The sequence below is a fragment of the Palaemon carinicauda genome, chromosome 23 (assembly GCF_036898095.1).
Source record: "Palaemon carinicauda isolate YSFRI2023 chromosome 23, ASM3689809v2, whole genome shotgun sequence".
Taxonomy (NCBI): domain Eukaryota; kingdom Metazoa; phylum Arthropoda; class Malacostraca; order Decapoda; family Palaemonidae; genus Palaemon; species Palaemon carinicauda.
Genome location: NC_090747.1, coordinates 25,200,823 through 25,215,822, shown reverse-complemented (window position 1 = coordinate 25,215,822; position 15,000 = coordinate 25,200,823). Strand labels below are relative to the sequence as shown.

Here is a 15,000-nt window from a genome sequence, read left to right as displayed (position 1 = left end):
CATTCTCCATAGTCTTTATTCTTCATATTCTATAAAGCTATACTCTCGTTACCATATACAGGTAATATCAGTTCTTACAAATGTCGTTTATTCTGTCAAATAAACTTTCTCTACTATAAACAACAGACGGATATAAACGACGAAGAAATAAAAAAAAGAGTAAATGACAAAACAAAAGAAGATCTGAAGACCTTAATGAGTCGGATGAGGCGGAGAAGGAAGTTATTCTGAGAAGGAAATTATTGACATCAAAAGGTTTTATTTTTTCTCTTCTAAAGGAAACCTGTTTTTTTTTTCTCTTTGTTTAGAAGCTTCAGAGGCACCTACAGAGTCCTGTGATGAGTATTAAAAGCAGCCGTAATGCGCCCCTATGATTATCTTCTCTCTTTGCTTAGAGTAGGAAGAAAGAAAGAAGAAAGGAAGGAAGGACTCTTGTGAGCGTGTGTGTCTTTGTGTCAATTATTATTATTAAAAATGTAAAAAATATTAATATCACTCGTTCAAAGTGACATATCATAAACCATTCCAAGATTTATATAAATCTTATAGAGTAGTGTCATAAATCTGCTACTAATAAGATAAAATTCGTAAAACATACATCATAAAAACAACTATATCATCCTTGAAAAAGACATTGACATAGTTAAATTCTAAAGATTACTGGTAATCCAATTCCTGCATAAACTTTTCTTTTGAGAATCAGTTGACTTCTTTAAAGTATCTTAAATTTCGTTCTTTATATATATATTTTTTTTTTCAAATAATTAAGTCTTTCTTATATTTGGTATTTATAGATTTCATTCGAGTCATTGAAGTGTCTTTAATATATGGTATTTATAAATATCATTCAAATAATTAAGTGTTTATAATATCTGGTCTTTATAAACTCCATTCAAGTAAATGAAAGAAAATAAACCTGTAGACCAGAACTGTTATTACCCCCAACAAAATCGTAATTACCTCAAGTGGCGTAATTTAACGATGGAACAGACTGGCTGTAGTCTAAAGGTTGCCAGTGATAATTTGGTCACGATTACTAGTAGATGGTCTGACACATAGAATGTCCAAAGTGGGAAATGGAGGGACCTTAAAGTCAAAAGTAGAATGTTATAAACTTCAGTATATCTTTTTTAAAGAAAAGTGTAGTTATGGTGAAGACTGATAACAGAAACGTAGTGAGCATAGTAATAAACTGATTTCACAATAATAGGTTTCGGAGATTTATGATTTTTTAGTATAAAAGAATATCAACTTGTTAACGCAAAGAATACCCACATAATGCAATGGAATAAGATATAGTTTAAATCATTACAATAATTGTGACGACTGGGGTATTAACGCAATCATTCATAACAGCATTTTAGCTCAATTGGGGAAGCACTGTGTAGACATGTTTGCTACAGATCATAATTCTATTTGTACCAAATTCACTTAAAAATCTTGGTGTCTCGGAACCGAACCAATAGATGATTTTTCTCAAAATTGGCATGGAGTAATAAACTGGTTAGTACCTTTCCCGAGCAGCATTACGAAGTTTGATAGTAAAATGTGTGCAGAGAGTGCAAATAGCACTTTAGAGACTCCTCAATGGCTTATCCAGGCAATACTGGATGTTAGTACGCGAAAAATATGCATACCTAAAATAATCAGTAAAAGATAAAAGATATTGGTCGGATGAAAATTTCCCACTCATAGTATGAAAAAAGAAAGAAAAAAAACTCAAATTTCTTCAGTTGAATTAAAAATTAAATTTTAAACATTTCTTTTTGTTTCTGAACAGGAATAAGCTTGATCAGTTTCTGACAAAGGAACTTGTGGTTATTGGTATCAACGGGAAACAGGCCTCATTTAAGCAGTTGGATAGCCTTTAAATTCTTTATGTGTTCAATGTATTGGAATCTAGCATGGGTGATTTTATCTACGATTGTCTTCAGGCCATCATGGTCAATATACAAGAATATGATAAGAAAGGCCTTTTCTTTGGCTCTGTTGGTGATTTCAATGCTAACCATAGGCAGTGGCTAAATTCTGTTTCTCCTACCGATCGCCATAGCTTAAAAGCTCTAGACTTGGCCTCTGAATCAAGCTGTGATCAAATTATAATTGAAGCTACTCACAGGTCTGGTAAATAGCTTGGGCCTCGTATACACCGACTCTCTTGGTGTTTTAACAAGTAAGGTCAGTTCTCCAGCTGGGACATCTGATCATGTCTTTATTTCATTAGTAGTTAACACTGAGCAGCCTGTTCCTGATGTAACATACTAATGCAAGATTTAGATGAAATTAAAAGCCATCTGGAATGTGATTTTGAGTGATATTATGTGGTTGAATTCCTAACAATTGTATATTAGTGTTGATTCTGTTGTCCCTTTGGAAGAAAATCAAGTTAACATATTGACAGGTGTATCCCTTCTTGTGTTGCATGGTACCAAATGAAGGACAAACAATGGTTCAATGATGATTGTAGACGTGCTTATTTGAATAAGAATGAGGCCTATTATCTTTGAAAGTGTAACTAATCAAATTTGACTTGGAATAACCATACTCAGCTTAGAGCTTTTGCAAAGAGCTGTTCTTCTTCAACAGAGAAGGAATACAATTCAACCAAAAAAAGAATACCTATCGTGTAGAAAACAGAAACATAAGTGGTGGACTACCCTTAAATCTGTACTCTTATGAAGATGCAACAGTTCCTTCTTTATTTAGATGGCTCAGTCACTCACTGCCAAAGGATAAGGCAACTCTTTTGGCTGATGTGTTTGACAATAGGAAGAGTAATGAGAAATTTCATCTGCCTATTTTTTTTTTTTTAGAGGCTAAACTATGTTGTTTAGATTTTCGATATTGTTAAATTAAAGCTCTCTCGATGGACCTTCATGCTAATGGAGGTGTACACCCAAATGATATTTTTCCTTTGTTTCTATAAAGAATACAGATTTTTTAGCTCTAAAGTTATCTTTAATTTTGCACAAGTTACCAAGAAATTCTTTTAAAACTTGTTGGAGAATGAGAAATGTTACTGGAATATGTTAATTTGTTTGTCATAGCTCAATTCCAACTCATTATAGTCAAATTTCAATAACTCATAATATCTAAAGATTTTGAACGTCTTTGAGCGAAATGTCTTCATAGGCTTGCTATAGGTTATCATCTCTTCCGTAGTTTGCACTTTGTTTTTGGTAAAGGCCTGGGAGCAGGTGATTCCCTCTTTACAATCAACAATGGTGTAGAGAAATCTCTTGATTGTGGTCTAGAAGTTCATATGATTGCCATTGATTTTATTGCTTTTTTTGATCGTGTTAATTCATAGGCCCTTATTTTCAAAATCAAAAAGTTTGGATTGGATGGGTCGTTTACTAACATCAATATTGAATTCTCAAGTAATAGATCTCAGAGAGTTATTGTTGATTGGAACCATAGTGAGTATAGGAATGTGATATCTGGTTAGTGTTCTCGGACAATTACTTTTCATATTATATAAACATATGTGATTTGGCCTTGAAAACAAGTTTGTTGCATATGCAGATGATGCTACTCTCTTTGCATCAATTCCATCTCCTGAATGTATATCTGGGGTTGCTGAATCCCTTATTAGAGATCTAGCTGGAATTAGTGCATGGTGTAAATTACATAAGGTAATCTAGAATAGAATTAACCTTAGTTTTAATATCTCGGGAGGTTTCAGCAATTGACTGGGCGGGAAATACAAGTATGTGTCTTTCCTTCTTTCTTTTATAGATTCTCTATATAAGCTAAATGTCTCAATATAAGTAAAAGCCTTCACTTGATACTCATGCATTTTTCTTCTCTTTACAGGAGGACCATCTGAAGTACGGGAGTGTGTTCTGTAATGTCCGCAGTAAGAACTTCTGTGGGCATGAATATTGTAGGAGGCACGCAGCATGAGCAGCCTCCAGAGGTGATCTCCGCTATTGGGACCCTCAGGTTTGTACATTTTGTTCTAACCTGGTTACCGAGGTTTTCGACGACCCTAAGTCGACGGAATCAAGGGATGCTGCCAGGGAAACGTTATGTTCCTGGGTGAGGGGTTTTCAGAAAAACACCTCAGGACCCTACCTTCCAAATGAGAAGATGAGGGCCTATCTTTTCCCTAAATCATCGGCTCATGCAATCATCCCCCAGCCTCAGGTGGAGATACCAACTGCCCAGAATCCGATAGATTCTGAAGTCTCAGCTGCCCTTCAAGACATCCAATTGGACGATAGGATGTCGGAGGTGTCGCAGTCTACTGAGAAGGACATTTTAGGAGAAGGTCAGAAGAGGGGCTGTTCCAGGCTCCTCAAGTAGAAGAGCAAGAAATCGACAAAGTGTCGGTTACATCGATTCCAGACCCAGAACCTCTTCCTTCTACATCGTCTGCTGTCCAAGATGAACTGGGAAGGGCTCTTTTTTTCCATTGTTGAGATGATCCAACAAATTCAAAGGAAGAATGAGGAGAAGGAAGCTGCAATGAAACTGGAGATACGTAGACTTGCATCATCACGTGGGCCCAATAAGCGGCTCAGCGTGAAGGATCTTCCTTTGTGCTCGGATACCAATCCTTGGAGGTATGCCGAACCCATGCCAATGACAACCGGGAAGATCGTGTTCTCAGAAAAGTTGGGAGCAATTCCTTGGAAGAAGTGAAATTTTGGCGCAACAAAGATTCTTATCCGGACTGCTATATCCGTCTTAGGAAGGAGCCAGCCTTAAAGGAGGAGACGGAGCCGAAGGAGGTCATAGTTTTTTATCATAGTAAAGCTCAGATGTTACTAGCGAGCTTGATGAAAGAGAGGGGCTTCTCTAACTCAAAGGTGCCCGCTTGAGTAAGAGGCTTCCCTCCTTTGTGGCCTCTCCTACCAAAGCCTTTCCCTTCTTGGAAAAGGGATATAAGGCACCCTTAAAGGCGGTGGAGGCAGGGAAACCATGCCCCTCCTTGGAGGAGTGCAAGCCGTTATCTCTGACCATGCCCTTGGACCAAGAAGACTGGAAGGACACACACCTTACCTTCTCAGTCGGGAAGCTGAAAGCTGATGTTGCTGAATGCCAGTTCGGTGAGGCACTTCCAAAACTGTCGGAGGTTCTCTTGCGTAGAGAGCAAGAGGCAAAGGAAAGACTTGTGGTATTGATGCCATTGCAAACAACATTAGAAACGATGGCAAGTGACCCCAAGAACCGGGACATATTCATGGTTGTGGCAAAAACCCATCTGGCCATAGTTACAAAGGATCTCTATAGCTTTATTAAAGCTAGGAGAGCCTGTAGAGAGTTTGTGTTCGCCTCGGCTGCGGTGAGGCAGGAACCGAGGAAACTGATCTCCTCTCGTATTTGGGGTAAAGACCTCTTTCCCAATGAAGTGGTTAATGAGGTAGTAGACAAGGCCGCCACAGAGAATAGGAACCTTCTCAAAAAGTGGGGCTTAGATCTTAAGAGAAGGTCTTCTCCGGATGAGGGTCCCCAACCCAAGAGGAAGACAAAAAAGCCTGGGTCGTCCTTTTGGCCGGCTAAACCCTACCGACAACAACATCAACAACAACTTCTTATGACCGCGGTGCCTCAGATAGTGGCAAAATCTCCAACCACGTACCAGCTAGTACTTCAAAAAGTGGCGAAACAGTCGCCAGTTTTTAACCCAGCCTTCGAAAGGCAGACTTCTTCCTTTCGTTCGAGAGCTAGAGGAATAGCCAGAGGTTCTTCTAGACGCCCTTCAAGAAGAAGGGGATACAGGGGTGGACGCGGTCAAGGAGGCAAGGCCTCAGGTCACCAGCAGCAGAAGTAAGATACTTCCAGTAGGATGGAGACTACAGCTATTTAGGGATCGCTGGACCCACAGCCTGATTAAAAATGGACTAGGTTGGAGCTGGAGCAGTTCTCCACTTCAATTTCCTCAATTCTTCCAATATTCATCCCCCATTCTGGAAGAATATGTCCGAGAACTCTTAGAGAAAAGAGTAATCCAGAAAATTAAGTCCATAAAATTCCAAGGAAGGCTGTTTTGTGTTCCAAAGAAGGACTCAGAAAAACTCAGAGTCATTTTAGACTTGTCGCCACTCAACAAGTTCATAGTGAACTACAAGTTCAGAATGCTCACGCTTCAACACATAAGGACCCTACTGCCCAGAAGGGCATATACTGTCTCTATAGACCTGTCCGACGCTTATTGGCACGTTCCAATTAATCGTCACCTCTCCTCCTACCTAGGCTTCAAGTTACATAGAAAACTTTACGCCTTCAGAGCAATGCCTTTCCGGCTAAACATAGCCCCAAGGATTTTCACGAAGCTTGCGAACGCAGCCGTCCATTAATAACGCCTAAAGGAGGTCCAAGTAGTAGCCTACTTGGACGATTGGCTGGTGTGGGCCGCATCCCAGACAGAATGCATGCAAGCTTCTAAGATAGTGATCCAGTTCCTGGAACATCTGGGATTCAAGATCAACATAAAAAAGTCTCGACTTTCTCAAGCTCAAAAATTTCAGTGGTTAGGAATCCACTGGAATTTGGAGTCACATTGACTTTCTATGCCTAGTAAGAAGAGGAAAGAAATAGCAGGATCTGTCAAGAGACTATCGAAATCCAAACGGATATCAAGACCCGAACAGGAGAGAGTGGTGGACTCTCTACAGCTTGCTTCGATATCAGATCCAGTGCTAAGAACACAGCTAAAGGATGCAACAGGAGTCTGGAGAAAATACGCATCAAACACGCGAAGAGATCTAATAAGACCACTACCGACTCGACTGCGAACGCTTCTCTAGCCGTGGTCCAATGCCAAGCAATTGAAGAAATCAGTACTTCTTCAACATCCTCCCCCGTCATTAACTATCCACACAGACGCTTCAAAGAAAGGCCTGGGAGGTCACTCTCATCAGATGAGAGTCCAAGGAGCTTGGTCCAATCTTTTCAAGTCATTTCAAATCAGCTTTCTAGAAGCCATGGCAGTACTTCTTACACTAAAGAAAGTTTCTCCTCGCCACGCGACCCACATAAAGTCTTATGTGGGTCGAGTGGTTCTAGACAGCGAGGTGGTAGTGAGATGCCTGAATCGACATGGGTCAAGGTCACCTCAAATCAACCAAGTGATGTTGGCCATCTTCCGTTTGGTGGAAAGGAAGATATGGCACCTGTCAGCAGTTCACATTCAATGGTTCTGCAATGTGACAGCGGACGCTCTATCCAGGTTTACACCTATAGAGTCAGAATGGTCCCTTGACGCAGGATCGTTCTCCTTCATCTCGAGTCAAGTCCCAGAGCTGCAGATAGACCTCTTTGCGACGAAAGACAACATGAAAACAGATCGTTACGTATCAACATACGAGGATCCGCTAGTGGAGGCAGTGGACGCTATGTCCCTGGACGGGAACAGATGGTCCAGTATTTATCTGTTCCCTCCGCACAACCTCCTTTTAAAGGTCCTTGATAAGCTGAGATCCTTCAAAGGGAAAGCTGCAATAGTGGCCCACAAGTGGCCAAATAGCGTGTGGTTCCCTCTGGCATTGGAACTACGACTAAAATTCGTAACGCTACCAAATTCATCCCTGTCTCAGCGAGTACAGAAGTCGACTGTCTTCGCTTCTTCACAGAAAATACTGAACCCACATATCATGATTTTCTCTCCTTAACGATGAGAAAAAGATTTGGTGTTAAAAGTCAGTTCAGACTTTTGGAGGAAACCAGAAGACATTATGAGGCTTCAGTATTTCTGCTCGTACTCACTTTGGGGGCCAGAGTTAGTGAAATATTGGCTCTCTCTAGAGAGGAAGGCCACGTCCAGTTCTTGGAGGGAGAACTGAATCTATTTCCAGACCCAACGTTTCTCACCAATAACAAGGTACCCACCAACAGATGGGGTCCCTAGAGAATCTACCCTCTGAAGGAAGATGCATCTCTATATCCAGTGGAGTGCCTAAGGTCTATCTTCATAGAACTTCAGACTTTATGGGAGGACAGCTGTTCAGAAGAGAAACCCTGGGTTCAAAGTTTTCTATAATTAAGGGCGAAACTCACCCATGTTATTCGCAGAATGGATCTAGACAGTACACCCGTTAGTCATGATCCAAGGAAAGTTGCCTCTTCCATAAAATTTCTTTAAATTATTTGGTTCTTGAACATCCTCGTTTGTACACCAGCTGGTAGTTACCCAAGGTGTTCTTTACGCTCTATGCAAAGTTAGTGAGGCAACTTAAGAATTCTGTGGTAGCAGCAGGTAGAATTCTTTAATAATCTGTTTTAAATCTGCGAGGAACAGTGTAATTAATTTGGGATGATTAATTAGGAGGGTGCGTGTGTAGTTACTGTAGGTTACTACACACTGAGCGGTAGGCCAGTAAAGTGTCCTTACGAACTGTTCCATTGTCGTCGGTGAACTATAGCATAATACGGACACTTGTGCCAAGCGTTTTTTTACGCTAGTGTAAATTAACAGTATACAGACTATATCATTATTACTAATAATTCAATTGAAGTGGCAATTCTGTTTCCTAGTAGACGAAACAATATTTTCTGTTGACTGTTTATTTTATGCTTTGATGCATATCCTCCACGTTTTATAAAATCTTATAAATGTTGATCTGATATGTACGTTTATTAAATTTTAAAAAAATTTTCAGAGTGAACCCTGCGTCTCATTCGCCCACACTCATCTTATTTGAAATATACTGAGCATTAAGATTAAAATATGGATATTTTTATCACGGTTTGTCTTTTAAGACTGTTCCCTGATTCAAGCAAAAGTCCACTCACTCTAAGCCTTCCTTGGAAAGGTTGATGTGGCACCCTAACGGGTTGGTGGCAAAGAGGCAAAATTTTTCCCTATGCGGATACAACCATTATCCAATAGTTTATAAGAGTAGTCACATTGGGAAAGGTGTCATATATTCATAATGACATTGGTGAATCTTATACAAACTTTGCTCTATATTGTATATGGCGAGACCACTATACAATCTTGTCATTTTGTCATCCATAATTTTTATGTACTCCTCGAGACTTTTTCCAGAGTCTAGTACGACTCTTCCCTGTAGGGGGCAGGAAGCACTAACATAGTTCATGCTTAGATGAAATGATGTATGACGGTAACATCATATGTCTCTAGGTCTAGACGGACCAGGAAAATAACTTCTTGAGAGTACGGCACTGATTGAGAATCCACAGATACAGTAACGCTCTGGTAAACTTCCATCAAGACGACATGGCCTGAGCCCAAAAAACAGTTTTTGAGCGAAGCCATGTAGTCCTGATGGACCCGCCCTTCCTTTTATTGTAAAAGGGCTTGTTGACCTCTCCCTATAGTACAGTATCTGTAACACCTCGTATATCACTACAAGGAATAAAGAGGGCACTACCACCTTCATCAGATACACACTGAAAACGGAATAGGAGAGATGCCTTATGAGCGGCTCTCTTTTCATTCTCGTTTCAGATTCTTGTCACTGTACCCCCTCGAAGCGTTAATACTGTTCGGGGTGAAGATAGCTATGTGACGTGTCAAGAATACGTCCTCTGATATTATGCGATATTCCTGTGAGATTATTTAGGTATATTCGCTCCAGGAGTTAGAATTCTGTATACCTTAAGGTAAAATTCACTGGGAATATTACTGTAGTCAAATATACCTTAGAAAGCTACCTAATAGGAACTTCCATCAGGAAGACATGGCTACCTCACCCAAAAATAGATTTATGTTTCCCAATAGACAAATGCAAAATAACCCCATAAGATCATGGTCTCAAAATCTCTCTCACCTTTGAACCGTTAGGATTTTCTCTTTATTAGATGTAATCATTATTATTTTCTTTACTGATTCCTACATTCATTCCCTTATCCAGTATAGTGTCACAATGAAAACCCAATGGGACAATTGCAAGTATGGTAGGTGATATCATTTCATGACTTCATATTGTTACTCATTTCGTTGCACTTTTTTAGACAAAGAGAGAGAGAGAGAGAGAGAGAGAGAGAGAGAGAGAGAGAGAGAGAGAGAGAGAGAGAGAGAGAGAGAGAGAGAGAGAGAGAGAGAGATAATGGTAACGATTTTCTTATGATTGCCAGTCAGTTACAAACATGAATCTTATATTACTGTAAATAAAAAAAAAAAAACAGATTTGCTTTATATTCTTAGAATTTTTTTATTTGCTGATGTAATTTTCCGTTTAAAAGTTCTAATTATTCGATTGAAAAATATATTAATGTGGAAGAGTTTCAAATGAAGTTCGAAGTGCAAGGGTTTCACCCTGGATGAAACTTCTGAATTAGTTCTAGTTTCCCATTGAGAGAGTATCTGGAGGGGCTTTATAATGGAGTGTTTCCGTCGGAATTGAATCAACTTGTTTGAAGGAGTTACAAATTTGCGAGTGGCTTTTCTTTATAAACTTTTATGAAAAGAATGTTCGAACGGATGCTGGAAAGGAAAGAGAGGTTGCTTGTAATAGATGCATGAATCAATAGATGAAATTATTTTTCCTGTGAACATGGGTCGACCTTTTCGACGTGGCATTTGAGACAACATGTCCAATGCAAATATGGTAAAAATATGATACGTTCTTATAAGTAGATTTCAGAGAATTGTTCTTAAATCATACAAGAAATATTTTTATCTAGTTTTGGGAATGAAACTGTTTATAGTCCCTTTTCTCTGTGCCGGTGGAGTTTTATGAGAAGTGCTTTCTGTTATGCTGTGATGGGGTTTCTTATCCTTAGTCAGCCTTCTTGTTTTCTTTGAACATCTTTTTGACAATTTGGATACGTACAAAGTCATGAAGTGGTGGTACAAGGAAACTATTATTTATTTTAAATGTTCTTTTTCTTACTCAATTGCATATCTTGATTGTCCAGGAGTTTGCACTGCAGACTATTTTTATCCAATATTTTCTGGATCGGACTGAGTCCTCGAGAATATTATTATTATTATTATTATTATTATTATTATTATTATTATTATTATTATTATTATTATTATTATTATTATTATTAATATTATTATTATTATTATTATTATTATTATTATTATTATTATTATTATTATCATTATCATTTTTACTATTATTATTATTATTTTTATTATTATTATTATTATTATTATTATTATTATTATTATTATTATTATTATTATTACTTCCTAAGCTATAACCCCAGTTGGAGAAGCAGGATGCTATAAGACCCGGGGCTCCTACAGGAAAAATAGCCCAGAAAGAATAGGAAACAAGTGAAAATAAAATATTTTAAGAAGAACAACCTCTTTGAAATATATCTCTCCTATATACACCATAAAAACTTCAACAAAACAAAAAGAAGAGAAATAGGATTAAATTGTGTGCCAGAGTGTACCATCAAGCAAGACAACTGTAACCCAAGAAAGTTGAAGATCATGGTACAAAGGTTATGGCACTACCCAAGACTAGAAAAAAATTGTTTGATTTAGGACTATCCTTCTCTTAGAAGAGCTGCTTACCATAGCTAAGCATTCTCTTCCCCACTTAATACGAGGGAAGCAGCCACTGATCAGATACAGTGATGCAACCCTTGGAGGAAGAATTGCTTGGTAATCTCTTTGCTGTCAGGTGTATGAGGACAGAGGAGAATTTGTGAAGAATAGGCTAGACTATTCGTTACGAATGTGTAGGCAAAGGGAAATTTAACCGTAACCAGAAAGAAGGATCCAATGTAGTACTGCCTGTCCAGACAAAGGAATGATGGTGAAACTTAAGTCTAAGTGAAATTTTTACAAAAAAAAAAAAAAAAATAAATAAATAAAAAAATTCTTAGAAGGGTGGTGATCACAGAGAACAGGAAGGGTGACATAAGGATAAGAAACTCACATCATAACAGAATATACTTATTAGAAAATCCCTCCCGCACAGACAAAAGGGGCATTCAAATCCTACAAATAGAGCAGAAGAAAATTCAGCAATGACTGTAGCCGGTTATAAAAAAAGTCAGAAAGATAGGGAAATATTACATAGGAAGGATAGCGTACGTATTGGAGGTTCATCCACGTTGCGAGGGACTATTTTATCGTATAGACAATAGGTATAAAAAAAAATCATATTGCATGATCAGGTGAAGGAAGGACCCAATTTCTTAGATTTTGGGAATAGAATTGAGATACTTCTACACAATACAGTAACAAATTATCAATATATTCCTGTTTCTGCATTTCGGGGTGAAAACAAATAAGATAAAAAGGATTACAAGCAACCAAATGAAAAAGGAGAATGAACCATAAGGGTAAATAAAGAACTATTAAAAACTATATGAAGTGACGTATGAGGGTTTCATTTCTAAGATGTAACATTTTACGTTAAAACCTTAAAATATTGTTCAAAACGGTAGAATGATGAAGAATGAATATCATTTGTGATAAGTATAGTCGAAAAATAAGATAAGATACTCAAAAAGTATGTTTCTACTTGTCAAATACAAGTCTTTTACATAAATGGCCACTTTGTGAGAGAAGAGTTTGATAGTTGAAATAGACTCCGATCAAGGAAGGAAAATTAAAATTAAGCAAAGAGGAATAAGAGAGATTGCAAATACCTCGCACTGACAGCAAGTTGTATTAATATTTCTGGCTATTTCATTGTTAACTGTTAACAGAATCGGTTACTGGTTGGACAAAAAATAGCATTTTGTATTCTGTGACCCTCTTGCCAGGACCTAGTGTGTATATATACTCGATGTGTCTATAATAATTCCTCTAGCCTTTGGCTCACAACCTCTCTTGGCTCGTCACATTGGTGACCCCGTGAGTTGACTCAATCATCCAGCCTCCCCACCCCTTTATTGTAACTATGACGGCCTTCAAGGGAGATAGCGCCACCACATTCAAACATTCGTCGTTCGACAGCGGAGAGGCATTTGATTAGTTTCAGTTCACAGAACTCCAGCTCTTCATCAAGGGTGTAGCTCGCTCAACTGCCAGAGCTTATAATGTTCTTGCAGATTTACCCGAGGACACCTTCCGGGAAATCTCCAACTGGCTTTGTGAACAAGGAGACACCCCTATAGTGTATGACGCCCTCAAAACATACCTTCTGCAGCAGTATTCGCCTTCGCCAGCCGCACATATAACAAAGCTTTTTTAGCGCTCTCAGCAACCTTTGGGGAACCAAAGGGCTTTGCTAGCCCTCAGGGAAATGACCAGTATCGCTCACCTGCAACCTGCCGCAGACGGCTTTCCTCGTGAGGTGAACCTACTCAGTGCCATTTGGGTACGCTGTTTACCCAAACTTGTACGCCCTGCGATACCCAATGTCGATAGTTTACCTAAAAAGGACTTGATGACCAAATCCGACGCCCTTATGGACAACTTTCAAGACCTCCATCAATGCCTCTACTCCTAATGAAGAAGACACCTAATCAACATCAACCGAAGCTGATGGGAATGACGTAGGACACACGCGGCTCCCCCGTGATGTACCAGAGCGGCGACGAATCCTCCTATTACCCACCACTCGCTCGCGCCCCAATCAACAACTTCTACAGACACTTACTGCCGCTCATCAGCCACAGTTTGGCTACTACGACTCCAGATTTGGAGCTGCCTCAAAGAAATGTGCTAAAGATTCTCAGTGGCCAAAAAACGTATAAGTAGGCCATCGCTCGTGGCGGTGGCCTCCTATGTTTTTATTCTTTTCTATTTACATGATTCAGGAACGGGTGTGCGATTTTTAGTAGACGCGGGTGCTTGTCATTCTCTTTTGCCATAGGAACTCTTCAGGTCATGATGTAGTTAGTCTAAGTCTTCTGACGTCAGCCTGGTAGCTGCCAATAAATCTGCGATACCTACCTACGGGTACAAGAACCTCACATTATCGTTTTGAAGCGGCAAATGTAATGTAAAGTTTTTCGTTGCTGACGTCACATTGCCAATCTTCGGCAGATTTCCTCTCTTGTTTAAACCTTAGATCTAGTCAATATCACCCACCTATGATTGGTCAACGCAGACTCGTACTTGTCCACTCCTCTTGAATCCGACCTCTCCAACCTTGCTCTCCACATCAGCGCACCTATGGATACCTACGCCACCTCCTCACATCATACCAGGAAGTTTTCCGTCCAGAACTTTGCCAAACGCCCATGGCTCCTGACAAACACGGTATTCATCACTGTATCAAGACGATGGGACCCCCAGTCTTCGCAATTTCAGACGTCTGGCATTGGATCGATTGGCAGCCGCCAAACAAACGTTTGCCGAAATGTAAAGAATGCTCCCCCGGTCCGTGTAGGGATTATAGGCGCCTGAACATGCAAACAGAACCAGATCACTACCACCTCCCAAAAATCACTGACGTGGCCTCCTACCTGCACAAAGCGAAGGTTTTCTCCACACTCAACCTCCTGAAGAGGTATTATCTGGTGCCTATTAACACAGAAGACATCCCTACGACCGCCATCACCACTCCCTTCGGTACATACACCTACAATTACTCCTGTTTTGGCCTTCATTATGCTGGGGCCTCTTTTTAATGACTCATGGATGGCTTCATTACGGAACATCCCCTTTTGTGTATGTTACGAGGACGACATACTTGTGTTCTCTTGCTCAAAAGAGGAACACCTCTGCCCCCTGCTCATCGTGCACGATCGCCTGCAATAAAACAGCCTTGTAGTCTGGTATGACAAGTGTACCATTGGCGCCAACAAAGTGTTGTACTTATGGCAGTGTATCCCTCCCGAAGGATTCCATCCCCTCCCTGAGAAGGTAGCAGCCGTTCAGAGTTTTCCCTCACCCTCAACAGTCAAAGCACTGCAGGAATTCTTGGGCATGATTAACTATTAGCACAATTTTCTGCCAGCTATCACCGCCACTCTTGCTCCCCTCTCTGCCTCCCTCAAAGGCAAGCCAAATGACCTGAAGGGGGGTCCCCTTCAAGAAGACGCCTTCTGCAACGCAAAGAATGCCCAATGAACCGCTTCTACTCTCACTTTTCCTGTCCTACATGCCCCTCTCCTTCTCTGCACCGATACCAGCGACGTCGCTATTGGTGTAGCAATCGAACAGGT

The 15,000-nt window shown here is 39.9% G+C and overlaps 1 protein-coding gene across 1 annotated transcript; it reads left to right on the top strand.

The window, feature by feature from the left end:
- Nucleotides 1-13,408: 13,408 nt before the first annotated feature.
- Nucleotides 13,409-14,776, top strand: LOC137617491 (uncharacterized). The gene is made up of 3 exons (XM_068347511.1): nucleotides 13,409-13,549; nucleotides 13,999-14,342; nucleotides 14,599-14,776. The coding sequence occupies exons 1-3, from the start codon at nucleotides 13,409-13,411 to the stop codon at nucleotides 14,774-14,776; spliced, it is 663 nt and encodes a 220-aa protein (XP_068203612.1).
- The last annotated feature ends 224 nt before the right edge of the window (nucleotides 14,777-15,000 follow it).

Excerpts from the sequence above, each read along its gene's own strand:
- LOC137617491 (XM_068347511.1), top strand. The coding sequence starts at position 13,409 with ATGTACCAGAGCGGCGACGAATCCTCCTATTACCCACCACTCGCTCGC. Across the intron at positions 13,550-13,998 it reads TGGAGCTGCCTCAAAGAAAT|CGCACCTATGGATACCTACG; the intron begins GTGCTAAAGATT and ends TCTCCACATCAG. Across the intron at positions 14,343-14,598 it reads ACACTCAACCTCCTGAAGAG|CCTTGTAGTCTGGTATGACA; the intron begins GTATTATCTGGT and ends GCAATAAAACAG.